At 29.9% G+C, this 13860-nt stretch overlaps 1 protein-coding gene across 1 annotated transcript; it reads left to right on the forward strand.

The window, feature by feature from the left end:
- The first annotated feature begins 12097 nt into the window (after positions 1 to 12097).
- On the forward strand, positions 12098 to 13108 carry LOC126669535 (uncharacterized). Its single transcript, XM_050363024.2, has one exon. The coding sequence runs from the start codon at positions 12414 to 12416 to the stop codon at positions 12804 to 12806; it is 393 nt and encodes a 130-aa protein (XP_050218981.1). The 5' UTR covers positions 12098 to 12413; the 3' UTR covers positions 12807 to 13108.
- Positions 13109 to 13860: the final 752 nt, after the last annotated feature.

Here is a 13860-nt window from a genome sequence, read left to right on the forward strand (position 1 = left end):
CTTGCCTCTAAGATTCCTGTCACGACCCATATTCATGAATCGTGACCGGCGCTAGGGTATGGGTATGGTGGTACCAAAACCCGTAGCTAGCCTTGCGGATAACCAATTTATAACTTTTAAAACAATGTACCTGCAGAAAACCACATGCTCGGGGGCAACCGAGACTCCAACCTAGTCTAGCAGTATATTTAAGCAACATATATTAAAAGCATACTTATTTTCAATTTAAACTCCAACAGCGTGGCGATTAATATATAATACCATAAACAATATAATCATGCCAAAGCTGATAAAATAATAGTTGGACCAATCCAATAAACAATAGTCTAAATGTAAACGTAGACTATTACATAAATAAACTGATATTACTAATGCGGTCTAAGAGTTTAAAATAGTTCGACTCTTTTAATCTGAAAATAAAATAAAAACCTCCGAAAATGAAGAAACGGAGATCGACCAATGCTCAAATCATAAACCTGGAAAATTTGTAAAAACAACGGGGTCAGATTTACTGAGTAGAGTTTATATAACCATTTACATTTATTAAGTTAAAAACCTTTAAAAACGTTTAATAAAACATTTTTATTATGGATTATCAATGAAACCCTAATCCACAAATCTAAATTCATTGTCGTGTCGGTGAGACGTATCTCACACTACTAGAAAACAGCGTTTTAGCGACGGATTTTAGTGACGGATCTAAAATCCGTCGCTATTTTGTCGATTAGCGACGGATTTAGCGACGGATCTAAAATCCGTCGCTAAACACCACATTAAATTGGCGGGAATGATCCCGCCAACTTTAGCGACGGATTTTCCGTCGCTAATGTTGGCGGGAGTAGTCCCGCCAATTGTTTTGATAAAATTTAGCGACGGATTTTAAATTCCGTCGCTAATTACTTGGCGGGAATACTCCCGCCTTTTATTTTTCGCAATTAGCGACGGATTTTAAAATCCGTCGCTAAATTATGCCTTTTGCGACGGAATTTAGTGACGGATTTCAAATCCGTCGCTAATTTTCAATGTCAAAAAAAATTAAAAGGCATCTAATATTATTTAGGATAGTATTTAATAAAAAATAATTATTAATTTTTTAATTAAATTTATATTATTATAATATAACATTTTTATTAATAAAATAATAATTAAATATTATTTATGAAATAAAAATTATATATTATTTATTTATTTAAAGTATATAAATATTTTAATAAAATTATTAATTATAAAAAAATTATCTTAGAATGCGGGTTTAAATTATGAAAACAAATATTTGTTGTTTTTAGTTAACATTTAAGTATAATATACATAAATATATAACATGAATATGAGCTGGTTAAGATGGAGTTGTGCGCGGGAGAACTACAAGGTTAAAGAGTCTTGAGTGGGAGCAATGGAAGGATGGGTGACCTACTGGGAAGTTAGCGAAAATTGACAGGTGGATGCGGGTGGTTGATTTAACTCGGGTGGGTGAGTGACGGAGGGCGCGGATGAGGGATTGATTAAATAAAAATTGATTTTACGATGTAATTTTTAAATTTTTAAATTTTTTTAAAATTAGTGACGGATTTAAATCCGTCGCTAAATCCGTCGCTAATTAGCGACGGATTTAAAATTCCGTCGCTAAAACGGAGACCAAAATCCGTCGTAAATTTTTTTTCCCGTCGTTATCAAACGTTGCGACCAAAAAAGTTGCGACGGACTATTTCCGTCGCAAATCCGTCGCTAAACGTGTTTAGCGACGGATTTTGGTCATTTAGCGACGGAAAAATCCGTCGCTAAATGACTGTTTTCTAGTAGTGTCAATAACCGATCTCCGACTATCACTTAATAAATAGTGAGCCCAGGAGAGGTATCTTCCACCGGTACCCTCACTAAGGTGAGACGTATCTCAAACCTACCTCAATACCATAATCTTTACCGGTGCGCACGCAATCCCGATGATGCCCATCGAGTAGCACGTTCCAAATCAAATACACAATGCCGAAAACAGTTTAAAAGCTGTTTATTTATATATATATATATATATATATATATATACAAAATATAATAATTGCTTAATAAAGAGGTAAATAGAGATATAAACTCACTGCTTGCTATTCCACGTGAAACTTGACAAGCAATCTAACTCTGGTTCGCCTCTGAAGTACGAACAGTCGACGGGTCTAAATAAAATATTAAAATCATAATTAAAATCAGACCCTAACTTTAAAAAGTACTAGACACCACATAGGACTAGCACAACGCAATACCAAGCCACATTTAATAAACACTTATATTAAATGCATTCCAAATATAACCCAAGTTATAAAGTACAAATCATATAAACATATTTAAAATGGTACATAAAATAAAATAATTTAAATAAATCCAAGTTAAAATCCATATTAGTGAGTCAGCCGAGTTATTAAAAACTATCAAGCTTCTTCCCACTTGTTGGGCGACCACAGTCTAACCCAAACCAAAACTTATTAAATTTATAAACCCGAGTTTATAAATTAAAATAATTTAATAAAATAATTATCCATTTTAAAGTGGAATTCAATATCATGCAAACTAAGTAACCTAAGTTACAAACAAAACTTGATCAAATAAGTCTTATAAGTTTTAGGGACTAAACTATACTTTAGTCAATTAGGGACTAAACTGTACTTTAGCCAATTAGGGACTAAACTGTACTTTATCCAATTTGATACCCGAAATCAAATTAATTACTTTTGTTATAATTAAAACAAAGTATAAAGTTACTAACCCAAAAACTTACTTAATTAAGTTATAAAATATTCAAGGGCTAAATTGTAATTTAGTCAATTTGACATAATCAATCAAAATTAAATATAATTATCCGAGTAATTATATTAATTTAGGTTATAAAATAATTATTGTTTTCAAATTTCCAATTTATAAAATGAAACGAAATCCGGAAGTTAAAAATTTAAAATCAAATAACATTAGTTAAATGTGAAATAGTTAATAATTAACTTAAGGAACCAATTGTGTTAAGTTAAGTGAATTCAGTGACTACAATAGCCCTCTTTACCAAGTTGGCCAAATCAAACTCACATTTGTAATTTAAGCCCAGCCCGCCAATACAATGATGAATCATCATCATCACCAAACTCAATTTACTTAATACAAAGTCATTACTGTACTAGGAATCGAATACCTCAAGCTACAAAATCCTCCATCCTTTAAGTAATCAACAAAAACATCAATCTAGACTAAACAATCTTTCACTTAAAGCATAACCCAAGAGTAATCAAGACCAAGAACAAAACATGTCAAAGCAACCATGACAGTTTCACGTCGGCAATAAGGATCCAGATTACGATCGAGTCCGACGATGGCCGACAACACAACGATTAGGCAAACACAACTCAATCAAGATCTTTACTCTAATCACAATAAGGTCACAACAACAAAATAGAAACGAAAGCAACATCTTAAGAATATGGCATCAACACGGTGAAATCGTAACGGCGACAACGGAGGAATTTTTACGTACCGTATATGATTCCGAAACGTGAGAATCGGAGAGAACGTCGAGTCAATGTGAATCGTCGAAGAAATTTCGGATTAGAGCTAATACAACGAGATAGGAATCAAAAACCGTAATTTGACGATATCGAATAATGGGACGGAGAACAAGCTATCGTGAACTTACTAAAGCTAATGAAAGGAACGAATGAAGGTAGATGATTGATGAGATTTCTTGGATCTCAGAATGCTTGGTATGGTGGCGGCTATGTTTGTTTAGTGAAGAAGTCTTAGGTTTAGAAGAGAAACGTGAGCAGAAAACGTATAATAGGGAAAGAAGGGGTTACATGCTGCACGCAGCAATATGAATTTTGTTACAAAAATAATAGGTTATGCTCCTTATACTCTTATGGACTTCTCTAATATATATATGGCCAATAACAAAATTCATGATGGGCTTGCACGTGAATTATGCATGAGTTTATGCAATTTATTCATTAACTTCATTTCTTTATTTTTTTTCTTTTTGCATGGAGTAAAATATTCATTTATATTTCTTTCTCTTTTTCCTTTATTTTTGATTTAATGATACAAACCAAGCACGAATCGAATCAACGAACGATTAAAATAAAATTTAATAAAAATATATAATAATAATAATAAAATTTTACCTAAAGCTTGATGAATAAAAAAAATATTATTATTATTTGTTTTTAAATTAATTTAAAAAAATACGGGATATTACAATTCCAACTTCGTTTTCATCAAACGGTATGTAAATCATTCCACTATAGTCGCCGCCGTTTCTCCGTATTTGCGTGTTATGGTTCTTTGTTTGACATCAAAGCTTCTGCCATTTCTGAAATTTATTCCTTTGGAGTTGATTTTCGTGTTTGGTTATCTGCTACCTCTTGTTTAGTTAGACTATAATTGAATCTACTAGGTTTAGTATTCAAATTTGCTTTTAATTAATATTATTATTTATTTTTTAAATTAGCAAACCATTAAGAAGAGTTGGAATTCAGACCCCCTATCTCACGCACAGAGAAAGACTTAAGCCATTAAGTCAAGTCTTTCAAGTTTAAAAGAAAACTAGACTTCTCCTAAATCTAAAGTTTATACCGTTTGTGATTTATTTGTTTTTTCTAATCTTTGGTGTGTAATACAGTAATGGGCTAAAAAGAAACGTACCTAATTTGAATGAGATTAATAAAGCAATTTTAAGTACTAATTATTATTGCCAAGTCCAACTGCTATAAATTTAAATGATTGATTCTTCAATCATTGTCAAACCTCTTCGGCAATAATTAGGGATAAAAATAATTATACACTGATTTGAAACTGAATCGGTATACAGTTTACCTGAGAAATTCTTATGTAGCGGTCTACCACGTCATCCGTAAACCAACCTATCACATTATGACACGTCATTAAAATGATGACAATCTTGTAATATTACTATTTAAAGGTGTATATAAGTAAAAAACAAGGCCGAAGGTACAAAAACCCATCGTGTTTTTTCAATTGGTACAAATAACCCATCGTATTAAAAAAAGTACAGATAAACACCCGAATTCAATTTTTTGGACGAATTACCACTTCGCTAACAGAGGCCTCTAACACCGTCAACTTTTTGCCACATGAGCAGTCAGTTGTGGTCTTCTTAACATCCATGTCACCCATTTAAAATCCCAATTTCCTTTAACGTAAATAAGCTGGACAAGAAATGCGGTGATGAAAATCCCAACCATCCACCTCCACCGGCGCCAGTCTCAACCTCTGCATCGCAAAGGAGCAGAAGAAGATAAAGACCCATTCGAGCCCCGCCGCCAGCCTCAACCTCCGCATCGTCAAGGAGCAGAAGAAGATAAAGACCCATTCGAGCCCACCGGCTTCATCACCGCATTTTTAGAAACTTGAAGAGTAAGAGTCTAAATCAGTAACCTGCAAAACTCCTCCATTTTCTTAAGAAAATACATTGGTTTCAATGATTGTCTCAACAAAAACGCCAAAGTAAACGGGAACCCAAAAGCCGCAAAGCTTTGAATTGAAGCGTCTATTGGATTTTCTTTTGTAATATAAAAATCCAACCTCCTACTCCAAATTGAACTAATCTAAGCACAACTATAACCTTACTAATACCATAAATATTCATCATTTTTCCAGTATTTCTCTAGTTTCATTGGTTAAAGGTGACAAATCTCTTAGGTCCTTCTATTTCTTGGTGCTTGAAATTGGGGATTTTGCTTGGATACTCACTTGGGTCCCAATTTGAGCTTGAAAAATATCTGGGTTTTTGATTCATGATGTGGCTTTGCTTCAAATTGGTGATAATGATCAAAGATCGGGGCCTTTTGAGATTATGATTTGTGGGTTGCAAAATAAAGATGTGATGACAAATGGGGTTTAAGAGTTTTGATTGTTGAGAGGAACCATAATCTCAATAATAATAATAAGCAGAAGATTCAAAATTTGGGTTTTGGGTTTATGGGTGATGAACTGAGGGTTTTATGAGTTTAGAAGAAAATCTGTGAGAAATTAACATGTACATCATTCTTAGTGAAATTGAGAATTAAGGTTTATAGGAGTTGATTAGGAAGATTCATGTGAGCACATCACTCAAATGAACAAACCAATCTAATAATGGAATAAGAGTTACAATTCAGAACAGAGCTTTCCTATGGCATAGCTCATGTCCACCTTTGAAGGTTAAAGGAGATTGAGATTTTAGATGGGTGACATGGACGTTTTTTGGTGACATGGATATTAAAGAGACCACAACTAACAGCTCACATGGAAAAAAATTGACAGAGTTAGAAGCCTCCGTTAGCCAGGTAGTAATTTGTCCAAAAAAATTGAGTCCGGGTATTTATATGTACATTTTTTAATACGATGGGTTATTTGTACCAATTGAGAAAACACGATGGGTTTTTTGTACCTTCTGCCAAAAAACAAATTTACAAGATTGTCATCATTTTAATGACGTGTCATAATGTGATAGGTTTGGTCTACGGATGACGTGGTAGACCGAGTCTACCTAAGAATTTCTCCAGTTTACCTTTGTAGATGATTTACACAGTTCGAATGGGATTACTCTGAATGTAAAAAGTTTTAAAGTGTTGTTTTATAGTTGAGAATCATTCAAGACACCTCATATATCATATAACTGAAAAAACTGAATCAATAATTTTGTCTTTATTAGTGTTTGGGTTGTCTTATCTGTTTTTAATTAAAAAAAATTGAATTGGTGTTCGTCCATTTACAATATGATCTAAATCAATCAAACAAACAAATTCTACCAGTTCGTCAATATTTTTGTACATACTAGTTTCGCATTACGTGCTATGCACGTGGCTCGTAACGTAACTACTCAATAAATATATTAGTAAATTTATTTTAATTATATCAATTTTTTATTTATAATTAAGATTAAATTAGTTAAATTTTTTTTATAAAAATAAATATAATATATTCGGTTATTAATTTTTTTCATATTGAATTTATTCTTTTTTTGATTTTATAATAATCATAATTAAATAATTAACTTAATTTTATTAATAATATCTTTAAAAATAATAAGATAAAAATTTAAATAATAATATATTGACCAAATATAATATTTTAATTTTGTAGTTCAATCAAACTAAAAAATAGATATTCCTACTAATTTGGAGACAATTTAGTTATTTTTACATACTAAAAATTAAATTGGAGATAATTTAGCTACCTATTCTAATTAGAACTTTGATTATAATAGTGATAATTAAATAACTAATTAGTTAATGACTATAAAACCTTTATTTAGTAGTAAACTGAAAAGGATTATTCAGTAAATTTACCTGTCCCCCCCCCATCCGTACTTTTATATATAGTACTAGCGTTTCGCCACGTGCTACGCACGTGAGCGGCATTTACATGACCCGTTATATTTATTAAATATTAACTAAACTATAAAATTTAATTTTTAGTTTTTAATAAACTATTATAAATCAATATTTACAATATTCAATCATTAAATAAAAATATTAAAAATATGCATTTATATTTTTAGTTTTTAATAACCTATTAAATAATTATTTAATAGGTTTTAATTCATAATTATTATTATTATTATTATTATTTTAATTTTGATAATTATATTTATTTAAATTTTAGATCATGAGCTGTACCTATTAAAAATATGCATTATGTAGTGTCTTTAACATCCTTTTTCATCTTTTTGTTAATTAGCAATCTTACTGTTCTTTTTGTTAATTAACAATCTTACTGTTAATTATCATATATTATTAGATATTAGATATCACATTACCAATTTGCCATATATTATAGAGTCTGTATTTTATTAAACAACTCACCATTATATGAAAAGGTATTGATGACAACACTTTGTCCATCATGTCTCAGTTACATATTAACCTGCACTATAAGTTGAATTAGAATGAGTGTTATACTCGTGTTCTTTTTTATTTTAATTAGAGCTTATATTTCTTATTGAATTTAAATTTTTGAATTAGAGTCCTATTTTCCTTTTTTTACGAAAAGTAGAGTCCTCTTTAAGTTGAATTAAAACTAATGTTTCTTATTAGAATTAAACTCTTAAATTTTTATTTAATTAAATTTATCTTTTCCTTAGAATTGGATTTGTATTTGACTTCGTAAATATTTTTATTATTGAAGGCTAATGTTGTAAATTTGCCTGTCCCCCCCCCCTTCCCACATATAAGATAGTTATAGATAGATAGATAGATATAGATATAGGTAAGTTTGCTAAATAACGTTCTTTTTTAATTGACCTATTTAAATTTTGGTACGATCTTAATCTATAATTGAACGTATTTTTAGTATCGAATCAGTGGCCAATTTCCGATTGAACAGCTTGAACCAGCAGGTGCGATTTCATTACAAAGCACTGAATTTATACATCAATCCAGAGAGAATGATGACAAAGAAGAACTCTAATTTTGTAGTTAGATTAATTTCAAGTCAAATAAAATGGATAAGCCCTGCACTTAAACGGGCAATTCTCCAATTTTCTAACAATAATTGATGTACATAAACGAATATACCATATGATGTGCTTTCTACTACTGGTAGCAAATTATCAACTAGCCAAGAACAAAAATCAATTCAAAATTGTTCACTTGTTTAAGGTTATCATGCTTTTGCACTTTAATTGTTACTTTTTATCCACATCTACACCATGACGGAACTAGAATTAGAGTTTAGGAAGGGTTAATTGTATACAAATTTAAATTTAGCAATCAATATTTTGTTTCAAAAGAAAAATCAAAATTTAAAAAGAAAATAGAAAGGACAAGTATATAAAAATATAAAATTTATAACTAAAAGTCACAAGAGTTTTCTTAATAACTATACACAATTTTAAGTCGTTGTCTTAATAACTATACACAATTTTAAGTCGTTGTCTCAGTGTTAATTTCATAAAAAATCTAATTTTATACGAAATTTCATTTTAATCACGAGTTTCATAAATTGCCATATAAAATCACTTTTATTTTTTTAAAGCTGTATCATCAATTTTTTTTTTGAAATCTACCGGATTCCGTAGCCACATCAGTGAAAATATATCAAAAATTAATTTGATAATAGATTTGAAAAAAAAAAAGTTAACGGTTATATATGGCAACTTTTAAAAATTGTGATTAAAATGAAATTTCGTGTAACAGTTATGATTTTTTTATGGAATTAACCCTTAATTAAATTGATATAAATAACTAAATATGCAGGCTTAATCATTCGGAAATTATCCATCTTTTCGACTTTTTTCATTATGGTCTCACCTTTTAAAATCTTCAATTTTAGATCCTTTTTAAAATTTTACTTTCCATTGCAGCCATTTTTATAAATTGAAGTAGAAAAAAGTTAAAACATGTTATTTAAATTGCTTTATATTATTCAAATTTGCATTTTTTTTTCATAAATAAATTCAAAGATTCAGTAATATGAAGAATTTATTTGAACCTTCTTTCGCTCCAATTTTAATAAATGATTATAATTAAAATTAAAAATCGAAAGATAAGCTAAAATTTATTATTTACATATAGAAATGAGCTAAAATTGATCGGCTATAAAATACAATTTATATATAATGATGCATACTCCAGGGGTGAGCATGATAAATTTAGTTTTTTATTTTATATATTTTATTATATATAAACAAAACCAAACCAAGGTGGAAGTTTGGTTTTTTGGTTTGGTTTGGTTCACCAAGCCTTAAAATCAAACCGAAACCAAAAGCCGCAATCTTAAATTACACCAAACCATTTTAACCACTTCATTTTCAATTTCATTTCAGTTCGACTCGATTTTTCCGGTTCGACTCGGTTTTTGCTCGCCCTAATCTTAGGCTCGATCATAGAATTATAAAAATTAATAAGAATATGCGTCTCTCTCTGTCTCGCTGTCTCTCTTTTATTGCACTAAAAATTCCTCTCGACATTAGTTCATTGAAGCTTAATTTTGAAAGCCGGAAAGCGATAGTTTTTAACCTTAACTAAAAATTCAATGTTCCCATATCCTATTGTTAATATTGCGTTTTCTATTTATCCCAGTTTGTTTTGACCATTTTGAAAATCTATTTTTTTTTACTGTATTTCGCGGCATGTCTTGGTGATTTTAATTTATTGTCTTCACATCAATCTTTAGTTTAATTAAGATTGTCTAGCGTTTGTTCATTCTTCGACTTCAAATATTATGATAAATTAAAGTTGTGATCCAATCATTATAGTTTATTTGGAACAAAACAAATTAAAGATACTCGACGCTTAAATTATCTAAAATATATATTACATCCCTAAATTTTATTTTATTTTAATTCAAGCTAATTAATTATTCGATTTATTTAGTGTTTTAAACATTTTGTAACTGTTAATTTACTTGGTACATATTAAAATAAAAAAAGCCCAAGAATATGCGAATTGGAGTACAATTCTGATAGTGATTATATGATTCATATCTTTATTTAATGAGAAAATAACAAAACTATATAAAAGGAGGAGGAAAATAACAACAATGCTAAATTTGCTGAAATATTACATGAGCACCTAAAAAAAATGAAAGTTTACAGTTAATACCTATCCAATGAGTATGCAACACATGGCACACACAAAACAAATGAAAAGGGTCAAAAACGCGTCAGAATAGTCAAAAACGCGTCAGAAACGCGTCTGACATACGCCTGACACGTGTGTCAGAACTGTGTGTCAGTCACGCGTCATTTTTTAAGAACTATTCAAACATGTATCATTTATGTATCTGTTATGTATAAGGTATGTATCAAAGGACATATTTGATTATTATTTTTTCATATTTCTAAAATAAATATAAATAAATAAATAAATATGTATATTATTACTATGTATTATTTATGTGTTTCTAAGGTGTATGTATAATATATTTTAAATTAAAAGATATATGTATTACATGCTTTAATTAAAATTCACGCATCAAATAATATCAATAACATTATGTTACTATTCACTATAAATTGAAGCATAAAAGTAATAAGTTATGAGGTGTATATATAATATTAAAATGTTATTAATATTATTTGATATATTATTGTCTGTGAGGTGTATATATAATATATTTTAAATTAAATATACATGTATCACATACTTTAATTGAAATTCACGCATAAATAATATCTTTATATGTTACTCGATATAAATATCTTTAGTATACGTGATATATACACACAAAAAAAAGAACTAATAATAATATTATCCACTTCATTAGCATGAATATATTTTTTTCTTTATTTGCAACAATTTCTCATTATGAGTCTAAACTATTTCTGATATGTATAAGAGATGTATCGTATATGTATAGTATTTGTATTTGAGTTGTATATTTACGCATTAAATATATAATTTACGGGTAATTGAAATGTATCTATAACGTATATTAAAATAAAAATATGCCACATGCTCCGTAAATTGTATAAAATATTTATCGATAATACATATTAAGGATATATTTATCATGTTTTAATTGTATATGAAAGATCTTTAAGCTGTTTCTGATATGTATTGATGATGTATCTGAGATATAGCAGATAATGTATTGAAAATGTATCTCGAAGGTATTTAGGTACCACCATTTACGAAATGACGCGATGTATCTATCATGTATAGATTATATATTAAAAATTAATATAGTAAATACAACTAAAAAACATGTCAAACACGTTTAATGAATTAATATATATATATTTAAAAATGAATGTATTTGAGATGTTTCTGACATGTATTTAATATGTATAACATATGTATCTGATATGTATTTAAGATGTATAACGGTCTATTAAACTTCTCGCTAAAGACATTGTTGAAATCTTAAATTACAAGTAAAAAACAAATGAGATACGTTAGCAAACAATAATATAATAGTTATCACATAATGCACGAAAAATCGTCATAAAAATTCTTTGACAAAAAAAAAATCGTCATAAAAATTTAAATTCAAATTATGCAAAAGCAAAATAGAGCATCAAAATTAGAATGTTTACGCTTAAATGATGCGAATATACTTATAGAAATAGACAATTAAAAACATAAAACAAAACAAACCATCTAATTATAATTGTAAATTCCAATGTGGATAAAATCAACAAGAAATAGCTGACAGTTCTGACACTTTTTCTCTATGTGCTATCTCCACAGTTAAACTCCTCCATTACATAACACTCAGTTCAATATCTAACATAAAAAACAAAACACAAAATTTCTTCAAACAAAATGACTTCATCCCCGCCACCTTCATCCAAGAAAAAAAAACTTAACATCATCAGCCTCAGAGGCGGTCTTCATCTAGCCCTCATCCCCACGATTCCCGGTCACCACTCCGACGTCCGGCGCCCAGAGAAGAATCGGCATAGCCGTTGATCTCAGCGACGAGAGTGCCTACGCCGTCAAATGGGCCGTCCAAAACTACCTCCGCCACGCGCGACGCCGTCATCTTCCTCCACGTCAGACCCACCAGTGTGCTCTACGGAGCTGACTGGGATCTATGACGTGTCAATAACTGACCAAGATTCTAATATGATCATAAAAACTGAGGAGGATTTTGATTTGTTTACTGTTAGGAAAATTAATGAGGTGGCTCAACCGCTTGTGGAGGAGTTGATACCGTTCAAGATTCATATTGTGAAGGATCATGATATGAAGGAGCGGCTGTGCGAAATGGGGAGGAAGTCGGGTGGTTCCGGGCCTGGATTTGAGGCCAGAACTGTGAGTTTGGAGGTGGAGCAGATGAAGGACCTAGCGGCTCCGGTGGCAGACATGACTGTTAATGTTAATTGTTACTAGATTGGGAATTTGGGGTTTTTTGTAGGGAGGGGATTTGAGGGTTTAGATCAGGGCGGCGGCGGCGGTGGACGAAATATGGAAGGGATGGAGGTTAGTCAAAAAAGGAAATACAAAAGTTAGTATGAGATGTAATATTTCACCGCTTAATGACATTAAATGTAATAAAAAAATTAGCACAGTTGAAAGATTTTGACAACTTTAGCAAAAATGTAAAAAAGGCCTGCTATCAGCCCATTTGTGTAATTTTCTCTTATTTAATGTTTAATCATCAAATTATTAGACAGAATAAAATCTGTTATGTGGTCACACTCACTCGTTATTTGCGAGGCCTATTATTTTCGGCGGGTCAATCGTCTTTTTTATTGCGGCATATGCCGGCGGCTAGTGATATCAATGCAATTTAATCTACACTATTCTTTGCCTCGTGTTGTGAACTAAATGACAGTTGTATATATTTGTGGATCACATAGCACTAATTGATTTTTATATAATAAATCAATTTATTTTACAGTATATAATAAATAAATAAATTATATCTAAATAAACTGTATTATTAATAGAAAAATTATTGCATATCAACATCAGTTTATCAATGTGAGACGAAAACATATAAAATTAAATAATTTTTAAACTAGATAAGAAATTTAAATCCATTATAATTATATGTATAATTTATTGATAATACAATACTCCTTTCATTTTAAATTATATGTTATCTTGATGTAAGCACATAAATCAAAAAGATAATTAATAAATAATTTATTTATTTATTATTATTCATTCAATTATTTATTCATATTATATTTTTAAAAAAGTTTAACTTATTAGAAAAAAACATAGAAAGTCTAAAATATAAAATCTGAAGTCATGATTTGTTTTTTTGATAATTAAGTCAGGATTAATTAAATACATGAAATGCTAGATTCTAAAATATTTCATACTTGTCTCTTAGCTAGCACAGCCACAACATTGCTATTAAAAAAAAGCTTGGCAGCCTTTCCCAACATTATACTAAGAGTGTGTTTGGATACATGGATTTGAATTTGGAATTTGA

This window comes from Mercurialis annua, linkage group LG2, assembly GCF_937616625.2.
Source record: "Mercurialis annua linkage group LG2, ddMerAnnu1.2, whole genome shotgun sequence".
Taxonomy (NCBI): domain Eukaryota; kingdom Viridiplantae; phylum Streptophyta; class Magnoliopsida; order Malpighiales; family Euphorbiaceae; genus Mercurialis; species Mercurialis annua.